This window comes from Plectropomus leopardus, chromosome 19 (genome assembly GCF_008729295.1).
Source record: "Plectropomus leopardus isolate mb chromosome 19, YSFRI_Pleo_2.0, whole genome shotgun sequence".
In the NCBI taxonomy this organism is placed as follows: domain Eukaryota; kingdom Metazoa; phylum Chordata; class Actinopteri; order Perciformes; family Serranidae; genus Plectropomus; species Plectropomus leopardus.
In genome coordinates, this window is record NC_056481.1 from 2,798,213 (window position 1) to 2,814,248 (window position 16,036).

The following is a 16,036-nucleotide window of genomic DNA, read 5'->3' on the forward strand; positions in this document are numbered from 1 at the left end:
ATAATCTTTTAATGTCTGTACTTTTACTATTTTTTGATTTTTATTTTTTAAAAATAATTTTGTAATAATTAATTAACATTACTTTTTATATCTTATCTCTTTACTCCTTTATTGTAAATATTACCTTTATTATGTTTTATATTTTATTGCTCTGTAAAGCACTTTGAATTGCAGTGTTGTATAAAATGTGCTATACAAATAAAGCCTTGAGAATCTTTAAAACTAAACTCCATTGACAAAAACAGTCATTTTAACATGCAGACCACAGGAGCTGCTGGTTTACCACTGCCTCCATCAGTTTGTTTTTTAGCAGGTTTAGCAGTGCACTGCTAAAAATAGGGTATGGACCCACTGGCTGTAGATCAGAGCTGTGTACATGGCTTGGAAAAAAAGCTACAGGAGAATATCTAGGGGGAAAAATGTTAGGGAAAAAATATATTTCTAATTATCATAATTGCATATTTAAAATCATGTAACAAAATTATTATTTTTCAGCACTTTTTTTCCTGGACATTTCCATGTTTTTTGTGCTTATTTTTAATTAATTAATTTATTTATTAATAAATAAATTTATTATTGAAATCTAATTTCATTTCATAATAAATACCATAAATATAATTAATTATATAAATAAATTTATTTATTAATAAACAAAAACATTCATTTATTTCTGCTGATTTTTAGGTAATTTTCTTTTAACTAACTAACTAACTTATAACTAATTGTTTTGCTAATTTCAGGGGTAATTTCGTCATTTGTTGCTCATTATCTTCTTTCCATATTTTGATCGGTATTGATTTTGATTTTTAGGTGGAACATTCATGGGTGGCTAAAAGATGTTTTATTGCTGAACCCCCATTCACAAAAGTGCATCGCTTAGCTTAAGTGTCTGACTGCAGTCTGCTTCTCCAAAGTGGAGGCGTCTGCTGTATGAAACACACTGACTATGAACCTCATATAACCCCACTTCAAAAAACCCAAATTATCCCTTTACGGGAAAAGTCAGTGTCATTTAACGGAGTTCATTTTGGCAACATGATTCAATGTGCATCACTTTTTTGTGTGTGCCAAACATCCTGGATCAATTCCAAAAAAGGATTTCATTAAAAACACCCTATTCTACACGTTACATGCACGTCGTATACACATAAAATCTCATATCATAGCATTTACAAGTTTGGTGAAAAAGAGGATAGATACAAGAAATTAGGATATTAAAGGACGTAAAAGCCGCAAGAAAAGTTGTCAGTTTTGGCAGGCATGCTCCCCAGAGTGACACGTGTTGTTGTTGTTGTTGTTGTTGTTACCACAATGCAGTGTGCTTATCAGTGGTGACGATGGACTGCATTTTAAAAAGGGACCTGCATGCCTATCACTGGATCCTATGTGAAAGAAGGCACTTACAGGAGAGAAGTGGTACAGGCCCTGTCTACAAACAACCCCTGTGGATCTCAGCAGAATACTAAACAGGTTCAAGTAAAGTGGTGTCTTTGCGGTTTAGGATCACCACATTTCTTGGCGATTTGGGGTTGTCTTCGCAGGAGCCCGGAGAGCTGTGGGGGGCTTTTGGTGCCTTCTGATTATTTCATACATTCATATGCATGCAACCTTTCTAAACCTTCCAAATGTCTGGGAGTTTATTTACACAGCAGGAATCTTAGAAAGACGTCTCTGTCGACCAAACGACGTCAGGAGAAAGGCAGAGATTTTGGCAATAAATCAGTGACGGAGAGGATGGCGGGAAGATGATGCTCAACATTTCAAATCTGGATAAGTAATTTGAACACATGAACACAGCACAGGAGGAGGAGGAAATCAAGTACATCCCTGAAGGAGCAAAATGCAAGTCGCACGTTGGACTTTAGAGATTGCATTATCCGTTCACAGGGGTTCGAGAAAAAAAAATCAGTACAACTGATCGGTTCTCTACAGATTCAAGCTTTGGGAAGATGTTTCCTTTAAAGAAAACTTATCATAGTTACAGTTCAGGGCAAAGGCGGGATCAAGTCATTGTTTTACAAGTCACAAGTCAAGTCCAACCACAAAAGTTCGAGTTCTGAGTCCTCAACAAGTCCACTAGAACAAACACCCAACAGTCGTGAGACTCTGCAAACCAGTCAAGTCGAAGCTACAGTTACGATCACGTCTGTGAAAAGGTGGATGCCTCACACACAGAAGATCTATAAAATCGGCATAGTGTCAAGTTTGTGTCACCAATTCGATATCTGACCGAACGTCTCCCCGTCTGTTCCTACAATAAAGGCCAGTGAAAAATGTTTTTTTTTGCAAAATATGACGATGTCAAAGTGAAGTAGATCTTTTGTCCTAAATATCAATACTTCATCCTATTGCCGTATTGGACATTTGTGTAAAATTTGGTCATAATTAGCATAAATTCTTCAGTAATGGCCAAAAACATGTTTTGCGAAGTCAACCATCAAACTTTAATCAGTACATTCTGAAATCTAAATGGACATTTGTGCCAAATTTTGGGATATTCCTTGAGGGCCTTCTTGAGATATTAAGTTCAAGAGAAATAAGCAGGACTCAAGGTCACAGTGACCGCTGACCACCAAATTCTAATTCAATTCATCCTTGACTCAAAGTCAACGTTTGCACCAAATTTTAAGAAATTCCCTCAAGGTGTTTTCAAGATATCACGTTCGCAATACTAACGCAAGGTTAAAGTGACCTTTACCTTTGACCTATGACCACCCAATTTTAATCGGTTGATTGTTACGTCCAAGTGAATGTTTGTGCATAATCAGAGAAAGTTCCCTCGAGGCGCTCTCAAGATATTCAAAACAAGGTCACAGTGACCTTCGACTACCAAAACCTAATCAGTTCATTGTTGACTCCTAATGGACGTTTGTGCCAAATTTGAAGAAATTCCCTCAAGATGTTCTGAGATATTGCTTTCACAAAAACAGGATGTCTGTATGGACGGACGGACTGCTATCACAGGTGCAGAGGCTTAATAGAACAAATTTCAAAACAACACTTTTACAAAAGTCATGAATACTTTTTAAAATCTACTTCTTTTCTTTTTCATCTATTTCTTAAAACAAGTTTGTTAAAAAAGTATTTAATTGTTAAGCTGATGCCAGCTCTCTTTGTTAATATTAGCTCAAACTTCCCTGTTTTTTTTTCGCATCTCCAAATGTCAAACAAAGTTGGAAGTTGTGCACAGTTGTCTGTAATTTTATCACATTTTTTTAAGATATTATGGGTCAACAGATTATTCGGGCCAATATTTGGCATTTTGCTGATTATTTGTATCCGTGTTTTGTTTATTATTACTTGCATCCAATTAAATTTATTCATTAAAAATTTCAAAGAAAGTGTGAGTGTAGGAGGAACTTTTACTTTGAAAAACCTCAAGGAACTATTTTTTTAAATTTGTTTTTTATTTGATTTATTTTCTAAATTCTATTTTATTTTTCTGTTTATTTTTTTCACTTAACTTTATGAAAAAATGGTTGGGAACTTGCTGTATATGACGTTGAAAGTTTCAGTTTTGATTAAACATTTGCTAAAGGCATTTATTTTGTGCCGGTGTTTGTTGTATTCCAAATTCTAATATTTTCATTTTTATTGTTAATGCATATCAGATCCAAATATCACTTATCAGTCTCATTAACTACTAATAATCGGTATCGGTATCGGCCCTAAAAAAACAATATCAGTCGACCCCTAGAAGGTATTTTCAAGTCACAGGTGTTAAAGGTCGAGTTGCAAGTTGTTTTCTTTCCTCAAGTCGTGTCCAAAGTCATCAAATTTGTGACCCAAGTCTAAGTCGTGACTCAAGTCCACACCTCTACATCAGCATTTAAAGAAACACAGGCACACATCTTCTATCATCAATATGAGCCTTTGTACATTATAAATCCAAAGAGGGAAATCTAATTCACCTAAACACCCATAAATCTCATAAAAAATCCACTTCCAAATACTTGTCAAGTATCAATCAATCAATTATCAAATCATTAGTAAGTGCTTTACTCTTATATTTTGCTCTATAAAATGGCTATTTCCACAGTCAGTATGCGATGGCTCAGACGATGGTTCAGTGACGTGATAGGTGACAGAATTCACAATAAACTGGATACGTTTCAGTGTACGACAGATCGCCGCGGTGAGATTAACTGACGGCGAGACGACGAGAGGCATCGGGAAAGTGCAAAAAGCACCTCACCAGGAACACAAAGGTCAAACGACAACCTGGAGATGGACCAGTGAAGCGTGGTTGTGCTTATTGTGATCTCTCTCGGTGAAAACTCGAAAGATTCCCCCCTTTCTCTCGAAAAAAGATTGTTCAGTAAGTTCGGCTCACTTCCTGGGGTGGAAGACCATGAGCGGCCTGTCTTCGATCTTCTGCCAGGGGCTCTTCTTGTTCTCGTCTTTGTCGTCGGGGTCGTCCTCGGGGCTGGTCATGGAGTCGCGACGGTTCTCGCTGTTGCTGCTGCGACTGCTGTTCACGCGACTGCGACCTCTCCTCGGGATGGTGGATCCTCGGGAGGACGGACCTTCATCAAGTAGAGGGGTGAGGGAGTTCTCCTCGGGTGACACCGGGCGTCCCTCGCTGCTGCTCGGCTCGCTGTGGTCCGGGTACGCCAGCTTGGAGTAACACTTCCCGCCGCTGCTGCTCACACCGTGGCCTTTGCGTCCTCCAGTCCCCCAACGCTCGTCTTTTCCCTTCCGGTTCATTCCCGCTTTGCGTTCTTGGGACTCCAGAGGCGGCTCCAAGTTGACATCTCGGGCAGCACTGCTCGGACCACCTAAGAATCCACCGCCGCCGCCGCCACTGAGGTCATTCCCAGCATCTATGTAAGAGTGACGCACATGAGCGTTGTTACGTCCGTCCAGGGAGATGAACCACGCCCTCGGGTGCTGTTTGACCCCCAACTCCAGCAGCTTCTTCTCGGTCAGAGCTTGCAATTCACCGTTCATCTGCGCCATGGTCGAGTCATTGAAGAGCACAGGGATGGTCACGGGTCCGCCAGAGGAATCGGACGCCCAGCTCGGATCCTCTGAGTCGTCGCCTTGGGATCCGCCTTGCTGCTGCTGCTGGGATTTGTTCTGGGAGTGGTGGTGATGGTGCTGCTGGCCTCCTCCCATCTGTGCACCATCTTTGTCCTGGTCCTTCTGGTCTTTGCCATCTTTGGAAAACTCGGAGGGGAGGCGCATGTAGTGAGCCGGGATGACGAGGGTCGGCACCATGCTGCGGTACATGTTCTCCTTCATCTGGTCGATGGAGCTGCAGAAGATGATCTGACCCGGCTGGGTGTTGAGGGAGGTGGGTCTGGCGAGGCTGTCCGCAGCTGCTGCCGAGTATTCGGGCGGTTTGTCGCTCTGGCTAGGCACGTACCCTTGGAAGCGAGGAGGTGATGGCGGATCGGAGGAGTACCCTCGATTGTCGTTGGCGTTGTGGTGTCTGTGATATTCGGACTCTTTACCCTCCATGGGGCTGTAGCTCCGGTTGTAGTCGTCGTGCAGCAAAGGGTTGTCCAGGTTGTTGGTCTCGGTGGCACGCGTCACCTTCATGGGGAAACTTTCACCTCGTTGGGGACCAGAGGCGTTTTTTCCCTTTGCGTGCCGCAGCATGTGCGCAGGAACATGTTTGGTTAAGTCCTCTCTTGAGCTCTGGTAGTCTCGAGACGGGGACATCTCAGATTTGTCATTGGACGGGTCAGACTCAACGTGGCCTCCACAGATCAGATTTAGGCGTGATGTGGATGTACCCTGGTCTCTCTTCGCACCATTCAGATTGGCCGCGTGGGGTTTCCCTTGCTGGCGACGAGGTTTTAAACACTTTCGCCTGAAAGGTAAAGAGACACAGAAGGTCAGAAATCAAAGTCACACCTGTAATCTACTGGGAGAAATTCAACCCGCATTCAGTTATGCCTGGTTCAGACTACACGACATGTTGGTCCTTCTTCAGTCTCAATGTCAAATTAGGCGACTTTGGAGTCACAAAATCTTGCCGTGACTTGACTGACACGGATGATGTCATGAAGTCTGGACCCGGCATTAGTTATTCCCAGTTATAGCTATCAAAGCCAGTGTAATTTTTGCTATGAATAAAAACCTAAGTGTGAGACCTGCGCCTACGCTCCCCACACCTGCAGTAGTAGAGCAGCACGCAGAGCAGGATGAGCACCAGCAGGGCCAGCGAGCCCAGGATGGAGAGCAGGAACAGGGTGTGGTAGGTGGTGATGTCCCTCAAGCCTGGGTGAGACAGACCCAACCCTGCAAGACAAGTCAGGACAGAAAGACATTCAAGAATCAGTCTCAAAGTCGATGTATAGGAACAGAGGAGCATTTTACAACATAAGAGGCCTCGTAATGCTATTAAAAAAAACAACAAAAATCCCCGAAGTGCCTTATTTAAACAATCTGTTTTAAAGATAAATCGACTTAAAAATTGCTGATTTTGTCAAAACAACAGTCCAAAGGCTTTTCTAACTTTACTATCATAAATGACAAAAAAAGGCTGCAAATTCTTCCATTTCTCTCATCATATCTGTGACGCCTCTATCACAATAGCTCTATGAATAAAAACATAAATACTTCTCTTTGAATATTTCAATACGCTGTTGTAGACTAGACTTCTGCTGCTGTAAAACACCTGGCCTTCAGCTCCAAACACAACATTTCATTTCAGTCTGAGCTTCCCGTTTGTCTCCCAGGAGACGCGCGGGAATATCTGCCGGCACAGCAGCAACGCTGACGGTGAAAAACAGCAGAGCGGAGGCTGCAGATGAGTTACGGTACCTGACGATGAAGGGAAGGCGGCTAACCAGTATCCCATCTGAGGAACCACCACGTTCCACACAAACTGCGGGCCGTCCTTTTTGATGTAACCCGTCCCGTTACGAACCCACAGACCTGCAGAAATGAGAATTAATGTCACTGTCGTTACATTTACTGCAGACAGTTTTAAACAGACGAGCACAATAACGGGAACGTCCTTACCCGTCTTAGGCTGATACAACCAAGCAGGAACACTGGTCGCCATCCTGTTACGAGTGTCGGACGGCAACGGCACGGAGACGTGGATCGGATCTGAGACCTGGATCGCACGGCCATCTCTGTCAAAGAGCTGAATGCTGACGACGGCCAAAGCAGTCAGGTCTGTCCACCCTGTTTCTGCACCTGAATAAAAATTTTAAAAATTAATGTTGTGTCAAATCATGTTTGTACAGTATTTTATGTTGTTGTTGAATTTATGTGTATTTATTTTTAAAGGCCCATCAAGCATTTCAAATTAGCTTAGGCTATAAATGTTGTAGTATGTGGCATCAGTTTCATGCTATATACTAGTCCCTATACAAATAAACAATAAATAAATAAATAAATATTATTATTATTAATAATAATAAAAATTATTATTAGTATTATTATTATTTTGGGACTAATATAAGATTATGTCATGTCATTATCATGTTATGTCATTTTGATGTTACGTCCGTTACGTTATTTGATGTTGTTATGTTATGTTGCGTTATGTTATTTAATGTTACATTATGTTATTTTATCTTACGTTACGTTATGTTATGTTATTTAATCTTCTGTTATTTTTTATCTTATCTTATCTTATCATGTTTAAATAAGAAAGCAACTTCCTGAACTGTTGCATCAGAGCTTAAAGCTCACTATTGTCTAAAATATAATTATATGCTGCTACATTAGTGAGAGTGAAAGTTCTTGATCAGACCAGAAAAAACAGCCCCAGAAAATAAAACAATATCGTAGATCATTCTTCACGCTGACCTGAGCTGTTGGTTTCTTGTCCCAGCAGAAACGGGAAACCACCGATTTCATACTGAGTCCTGGCGGTGGTCAGCGCAGCAGAGAGCGCCGTGTAGTTGGAGTTGGACGGCAGCTGGAGCGACTTCCTCTGGAGCTGCACCAGCGGCTGATTTCGAGCTCCTGCAGAGAGACACGCCACAACGTCAGGTCTTCATACTTCGTTAACTACGAATTACACAAAAACACTGCAAAAACAATTTTATGACTTTAATGATTTATGATTCTTGGTACACTAATATTGAGCTATCAAACTGTATTTTTAAATGTTCATTTAAACCGAACTGTGTTATTGGCCTGTTATAATTACAATCTCAGCATCATAAATTTACCTAGTTTGTTTTTTTTTTAAATTGAGGATGTAAATTGTACAAAGTCAGATAACCTAGATTATATATTTTGGGTTAAGATTACATTACTTTCTGTAAATATGTTAATCTGGACAGCACTTTGTTTGAAAAGTAAATAAAATTATAAAATAAAATGAAAATGATTAATCATATTAAATTAAAGAAATTTAAATTAAATTGAATAAAAAAGAGACATCATTTTAAAATTATGTATTATGGTAAAAAAAAGTTTTCTTATTATTTACAGGCTCCACTAAAGACAATAGGTTTCTGAATATTCACACTTTTATTCTGTAAACCTTTCAGTCCTGACAAAATTATTGAAATTAAATTAAATTAGAAATTTAAAAAAATCATTTCATCTTAAGGTCCTTATTAGAAAATTAAATTAGATTAATAAAATAAAATAAAATGTATATCATTTAAAAAAGAGACAGCATTTTAAAATTATGTATCATGGTAAATACAGTTTTCTAGTTATTTAAAAGTAAATGTAATAAAATAAAATAAAAAACAAAAAAAAAGTGGAGATGACTTGGCAAATTTCAAATCATCTGTCAGACGTGACTGCTGTATTTATAAAAAAAACTGGGAAAAAATACTCTGCTGCAGCTGTTGCCATGGCGACAGCAGCAGCGAATAACACAGGGTCATCTAAATGTTAAATCTATGGAGGCCTGAACAGACACAAGGGGGGAGCAGAGGGGCGTGAACCTGTCTTCACTCGCTGCTGGAGACTCACTAATTTAAGATGTGACGACAGACTCGCTGTTGAAGGGTCAAACTGACTTTTCCCAAGACCCCGAAAATAACACAGCGCTGTTCCCAAACACGTCTGAATCTTGCAAAATCGTCCCCTGTGATTCATAATTTTTAATAAAACTCCCTGGAGCGAGATAATAATCCCTCATTAAGTTCAAGGTCTGACAGGATAAGTGAGCATGCACGATTGATCAAATATTCCTGTTTTTTTTTTTAGAGATTAATGTGTTTTTTTTCTTTACCTGGTGACCCGGACAGCACCTGCAGGACGTCATCGTACAGGATAAGTGTTCCCGGCCTCTGGACCAGCAGGTACAGACTCACTGATGCATACACTGAGAAAGTAAAGAAATAAATAAAGAGACGCTAAAATTAAATACAGCAGATTTCCAGGTGTAGCAAACAACGCTGAGACAGTTTCTGCACAGAGCAGCAACACTTTTTACACCACAACGAATGAGTTTACATTTAGTTAAAAAAAAAAGACAAATGAAATGAAAATGAAATGAAAATGAAATGAAAATGAAATGAAAATGAAATGAAAATGAAATGAAAATGAAACTGTTTTTGCACCTTTTTTATTATCAAACATTTTAATATTTTTATATTTTTAATCATTTTTTTTACTCTTGTATTGTTCTTTCGCTGCTTTTTTTACTGTACCTCATAGCTGCTGTAACACTGTGAATTTCTCCACTGTGGGACGTATAAAGGATATTTTATCTTATTATTATTTATTATTTTATCTTAAGATTAAACAATAGGAAAATAAAAATGGGGTTTACGTAGGTTTATTAAATAGAATTTTTTTTTAGAATAAAACAATTCTAAAAAAAAAAAAGAGTATTTTAAAAATTATGTATTATGGTAAAAAAAAAAAAAAAAAAGAAGATTTATTTACAAGTTCTGATAATTATTTCACAAGTTCCAACAGAGGCAGTAGGTTTCTGAATTTTTACATTTTTATTCTGTAAATATTTTCATCTGGACAACAATTTGTTTTAAAGCTTGAAAGGTAAAAAAAAACATTAAATATTATTAAACTTTAACATTAATATTTAATATTAATATTTTAATATTAAACATTGCTATTGAGTATTTTAATTTTCTTTTTTTTTTTATTGTGAGCGATCTAGTTTCATTGTATTGGAAAACTATTCACTACGATTTTCGGGTCTTCCTGGCTGACTTACGGGGGATGCGGCTGGAGTGCCAGGGCACGGAGTTGGTGACGTAGTCTTGTTTGGAGGCCGTGATGATGACCCATGTCCCCGTGCGGTACAGGAAGCTGACCCTCAGGACGCCATCGCTGCCCGCCCTGCTGGACGCCAAGATGGTCTGGTTGCCGTGGACTTCCACCTGAGCGTCGGCCAGCGGTGAGAGGTCGCTGTTGTCGAACACCTGGACTTTGATTTGCACCTCTGTGAAAACATGACGGGAGAGGAGTCCTGTGATTCTACATCGATTTAAAACAAACCTGAGAAAAATGATTTAATTTCTCTGTAAAACGTGGAGGAAAAAAATAATGAAATGAAATGTACAACAACAACAAAAACAAAAAGGAACACGTGACAACTGAAATTACCTAATAAATTATTTTATAATTATTTTTAATTATGAATTAGAATTATTTTAGGAATATTTTGAAATTATCATAAAAAACAGGGAAAATGTCCAGAAAAACTATGTTGATATTTAGATTATTTTTTTTTATTTAAAATTATGTCACAAACCATAATGATAAAATATGTTTCTTACTTTTTTTTGCTTATTAACAAATAATTTTTTTTTTTTTTTTAGTTTTTTGGGCCATGTCTGGTCAAGTTGTTCATTGCATTCTCCCGATTTTTTTTTTAATTTTGAAAATTTGCTGAAGTTTCAGATTGTTACCCTATAAGATGAACAGGAAATTAATGATCAATTAATATTTAAAATAATAAAGAAATAAAGCCTTACTGCAAATTGTCGAATTTAAGATGATTGAACAAGTGAATGGTTGGCATTTTTGCCTCAAAAATTACTTAAATGCTTATCAAAATGATTTTTTGTTTTTGATCTGTAAGTAATGAACTGTTTTTGTTTAGGTGATAAAAAACAGACTGAATATGTTTCCCTGGGAACAGTATTCATCATTCTGTCACAGATTTTTTATCTTTTCATTTGACACAATCATGGTTTATTAGTCTTGTGTTGTCAGATTATCCTGGAGTATAAAAGCAGTAATTTTACATGAATATGCCTCAATTTATCAAGTCACCCTTGGCTGTCTTACAAGGACGACATCATTATGCAGCAGCGTGATGATGTCGTCTAAAATGACCTTCAAAGTGAGCCGAATTCAGCATTAAACAGCCAGCAGACTGGCGCACATTTAGCCAATAATATGATTTAGATTTTTGGCAAATTGGCACAAATCAAGTAATCATGAGTACAGCAGCCCGATATGCAGATTTAACCCTTCAACACACACTTTAAGAAATGCCTTAGAAAACATTACACAACACTATAGACCATAGAATATGTCAACAAAATGCATCAGTTTATTAATAAAAAACCTACTATTATGCCTGTAAAAAAAATCTGAAGTCAATGTAATATAACAGATATCTGAAAATGAAAGTAACTTCATACAATAAACAAATAAAAATAAACTAAATTAAACAGATACAAATTTTAAAAATCTATTAAAGGAAAATCTGTCTAAAAATATTTGGTAAAAAACAAATTGTCAGTGTTATAGAAATCTGAAAATGAAAGTAACGTCGTAAAATAAACAAATAAAATACATATATTAAAAAAATAAATAAATAAAAAAACTAAAAGAAATAAAAAATAATAAATCTAGTAAGAAAATCTGTTTAAAATGCATGGTAAAAAAAGTCAATGTGATATAATAAAAATAAGAGTTTTCAGTGAAGCAAGTCAATCGCAAAAACTATGCAAAAACTAAAAGCAAAATGAATGTTTTCTCACAAAATATAAAACATTACTACATCTGACTTTCAAAACCACCATATGAATTTAATTTTTGAGGATTTCTCTCGACACAAATGTACGTTTTCACGTAGTTTGGGAGGGTTTACACGAAACTAAAGTCTTCTTCAGGCTCTTTGAGCGGCTGAAAACTGCTGAAAACTCTTGATGCGACTCTGTGACTGTGAGTGTTTCTGTCAATGGAGCCGCTCTGAGCCCAGATTGAGGAAATCCTCTCAAAACACACACACAAGGGAGCCTTTATTTCACCAATTATGGTAATGTATGACAGCATCTACACACACACACACACACACACACACACACACACACACACACACACACACACACACACACACACATGCTGTTTATGATGTAAACGCAGCCATTAGTGAGCGAGCACGGAGGGGTTCGTCAGTCGAGGCCCGGAGGGTTTTAGAGCACGACAGGGTCTGAGCCGAGCGAGGAGGCAACAACAACAAGCCGGCTTTTTGGAGAGTCAGTGTGTATCCATGGAAACACCCCCCCCCACCACCACCACCAAGCGTGACCCACATCCACGCCGTCCAAGAAGCAAGATGAGAAACAAAATGTTCTGGGGCTGAAAAAACATGTGAGGATGAAGGACGGAAACAGCCACGCCACAGATTTATGATGGGTGTGTCTGTGATGACTACACGCAGCATCATCATCATCATCATCATCATCATCATCATCATCATCATCATCATCATCGTCATCATCATAATCCGCCGCTACTGGAAATAATTAGTCTCTAATTGACTCAGAGAGTTGAGGCAAAGATACGGCGTCGTGTCCGTCGGTCCTAAATTCAATCTTATAAATATAAAGTCTCAAAAGTCATTCAAAAGTCTTAAATTTGAATTTATGAGGTCTTAACCCTTAAAAACTTGTGTAAAGTGGCTCTGGGGAAAACTTTACTTATTTCTAATTATCAGAATTATCATCATATTTTATTTTATTATATCATGTTTTTTAAAAGAAATCTAGTTAATTTGCTCAGGTTTCAAAGGGTTAAATCATTAAATAGTCTTAAATCTGAATTTGTGAGGTCTTAACTCTATGAAAAATGACAAGAGTGGCCTGAGAAAAAGAGAATAAGTACCTTAAGATTTTTTATTAAATGTCAAGAAATTGGTAAATAGTTACCAAAAAAATGAGCTAAAAATGGAGAGAAAAAGGAAAATTAAAAAAGCAAAAAACAAATGAGGAAATAATCTGAAAAATAAATATGACATTAAGAAGAAATGACTAATAACTTAACACTAAATTAGTATATAGTGATTTAAAAAAATACCTGAAAATTAGAAAAAATAAAAAAGAAGAAAATTAAAAAACTTAAACTAACTAAACTGAAAATGACCTGAAAAAAGTGCTTGTAAATAATAATGAATTTAAAAAAGAAAAGTAAAAAAACTAAAACATGTATATATTTGTGTTTATTTTCTACACTGTATTAATGTTATCGCTGTTGTTATATACGTCCTTCTTTCCTGACAGACTTGGTTGTAATTTATGTTTTTATTTTCTGCATTTTATTATTTTTGCTGCTGTTGTTGTTGTATTGCTCTACAGACTAATATTTTTAAAAAAAATCACCTCTACAGGACAGGAAGTTGTGAATATTTGGCTTTAATGGTTAAGAAAATGACTTAAACAAATATTAGCTGATTGATTCTCTGTGAATTCACTGATCAATTGACAGTTACTGCTTTTCAAAACTGCAGATTTCTCCAGACGATAATTGTTTCACAGCATCTTGTGGACTGTGGCGGCTCAAAACACACCCGAGGTATCAATTATTGACGATTCACTCAGTGAACCAGCAGCTGAGGAGCAAATCTATTCCAGTTTAATCCAAATTAACTTCTAACAACAAAGGACAGAAAAGTGTGGAGTTTTTCCCGTAGAAGTACGAGACTTAAAAAACACCAATCGAGTAAAAGCGATGAGGTATTAGTAGCTAAATTTTATTCAAATATCAAAAGTAAAAGTACTGATGCTGATAAATGAACCCTGTTATCATCACGTTAGATATCAGCAGATTATTGTCGTGCAGCCGACACGTGGAGCTAATTTTAGGAACAGTGGAGTTTGTGTTTTAATCTGTAAACACTCAGTGTGTAGGATTTAGGGGAATATTTTGGCAGAAATGGATTATAATGTATTGAACGTATTCACGTCGGCCGCTGTAGTTAGAAGCTCCTTCATGACAAGCATCGCTGGAAAAACACTTCTTTTTTTTTAAAAATAAAAAACTTTATTCTGTGTTTTCGCCGGTTTAAATCGGCAGGTTTTTGTTTTGGAGAGGAGACGTCTGCGGATAATTCAGCTCCCAGTAAAAATACTGAGGGAATTCTGACCAGGAGAAGTTTCAGCTGGTTGTAATCTTCACCATTCGAAAAAAATCTGCTTAAATCTTAAAAGAAAAAAAAAGGGTAGAACCTGAAAAAAGTGCTTCAATATTAATAATAAAATATTAATATTAATAATTAATAATAATAATAATAATAATAATAATAATAATGATAATAATAACAATAATAATAGTAATTCTGTGATATGACTGTAAGTATAAAGCCTAATTAGGGTAGTTTTACCCTAGTTTTTCTTTTAAAATAATTTTCTAATTTTGCAGGACATTTCTTGCCAAATTTCTCAACACTAGAAACACTATAGTACAAGTACTGCAATACTACACAACACTACACAACTACTACTAGAACTACTTCATTCGGGTAGTTTAACCCCTAAAAAAAGGTTAATAAAGAAAAGCAGAAACAAACATGGAAATGACCTGAAAAAGTGCTTCAGCAATAATTACAATCATTATACATTCAGTTTTCTTTTTTCCTAAATCTACTGATTATTATTATGACTATTATTTTGTCAGATTTCTCCAATTTCTGATTATATTTCCGTTTTTGAAGGAATTAAAATGAATTTTCTCATGTTCAAAGGTCAAAGACTGGTTTATCTAATAATGCATTATTTCATTATTTGATGATATATTTTATATGCAAAATGCCACCTGCAAAGTAATATAAAAAATAAAGTATGAGTACCTCCAAACTGTACTTGAGTAAATGTACTTTACAGTCCAGCAGTGTCTGTGAGCATCCATGCAGCTTTAAATAGCTTGAAGCATGAATAATGCAAAGTAATTACATAATGCCCTTCAAAATGTACACCACAATATAAACAGTGGTGCTTTAAATGCGGCTGCATCACGTTTTCATCCATGCATGTGTGTATTTTGGGCTTTTTTATACATAAATGGGTAAAAAATGCCATGCAGGCCTGCAGCAGGTGAGGCCTGATATTACAGCAGACTATAAAAGGCCTCACACAGATCTCACAACACACATCTGTACAGTATGAGAGCACACACACCGCTGTGGCCCTCTGTGGGACATCAGCTCGCGGATATATAAATGATTATACACAATCAAACTGACGTAATCGAGCGGACACGATCAGAAAATCACCGCCTGCAGCTCGTCTCCTCCCCGGCTGCGTGATATCAGAGCGCATCGGTGAAAAAAAACGACAGTTTGCCGACAAAAGCCATAAAAATGCAACCACTCCCATCTCCTCATTGTGCTGCATCCCGAGTATGGCGAGCTTACCAAACGCTCCCTGCTCTGGAAGAGATTTGGCCAGCGCCTCCCGAAGCGCAAAGATCCACACGCAGAGGAGCAAGCGAGAGACGGAGCTGGCTGGCATCCTTGCAACTACATCTCTAGTCCCAGCTCGGCGGCCATGTGTCCATATTTGTCCCAAGCAGCGGCTCGTCAGTCCTCAGACGTTCAGCTCTGAGATGCTGCTGCCGTCTGCGCGTGAGGGCTTCGCCTTGTTTTTATTGTCTGAGCTCGAGAGGAAGCGCGCGCGACGTTTCCCTCTGCTGATCTTAAGTGGAACAGCGACTGCTGCACGAGAGCTTCAGCCCGAGACTGTGCACAGCATGAGAGGGTGCATGGGGAATTCATTTAAATAAAATAAAATAAAAATGATAAAGAAAGGAAGAAAAATTAAAAAATGTTTTAATTTCAAATTAAAAAAAAAAATCATTAAATAGTAATAAATAAAAAAAAAAAATTTAATAATTTAATAATTATAGA

At 37.4% G+C, this 16,036-nt stretch overlaps 1 protein-coding gene across 1 annotated transcript; it reads right to left on the reverse strand.

The window, feature by feature from the left end:
• Positions 1-3,484: 3,484 nt before the first annotated feature.
• On the reverse strand, positions 3,485-15,855 carry LOC121958813 (protein FAM171A2). The gene is made up of 8 exons (XM_042507947.1): positions 15,545-15,855; positions 10,115-10,342; positions 9,164-9,256; positions 7,774-7,932; positions 6,976-7,155; positions 6,775-6,888; positions 6,123-6,249; positions 3,485-5,818 (listed from the first exon to the last, which is right to left on the reverse strand). The coding sequence occupies exons 1-8, from the start codon at positions 15,639-15,641 to the stop codon at positions 4,330-4,332; spliced, it is 2,487 nt and encodes an 828-aa protein (XP_042363881.1). The 5' UTR covers positions 15,642-15,855; the 3' UTR covers positions 3,485-4,329.
• Positions 15,856-16,036: the final 181 nt, after the last annotated feature.

Bases quoted from the DNA above. Each gene is read 5' to 3' on its own strand.
- LOC121958813 (XM_042507947.1), bottom strand. From the start codon at position 15,641: ATGCCAGCCAGCTCCGTCTCTCGCTTGCTCCTCTGCGTGTGGATCTTT. The intron at 7,933-9,163 runs GTAAAGAAAAAA...GTCTCTCTGCAG, and splicing joins GGTGCTGTCCGGGTCACCAG to GAGCTCGAAATCAGCCGCTG. The intron at 5,819-6,122 runs GTGTGGGGAGCG...TTTACCTTTCAG, and splicing joins GTGCTGCTCTACTACTGCAG to GCGAAAGTGTTTAAAACCTC.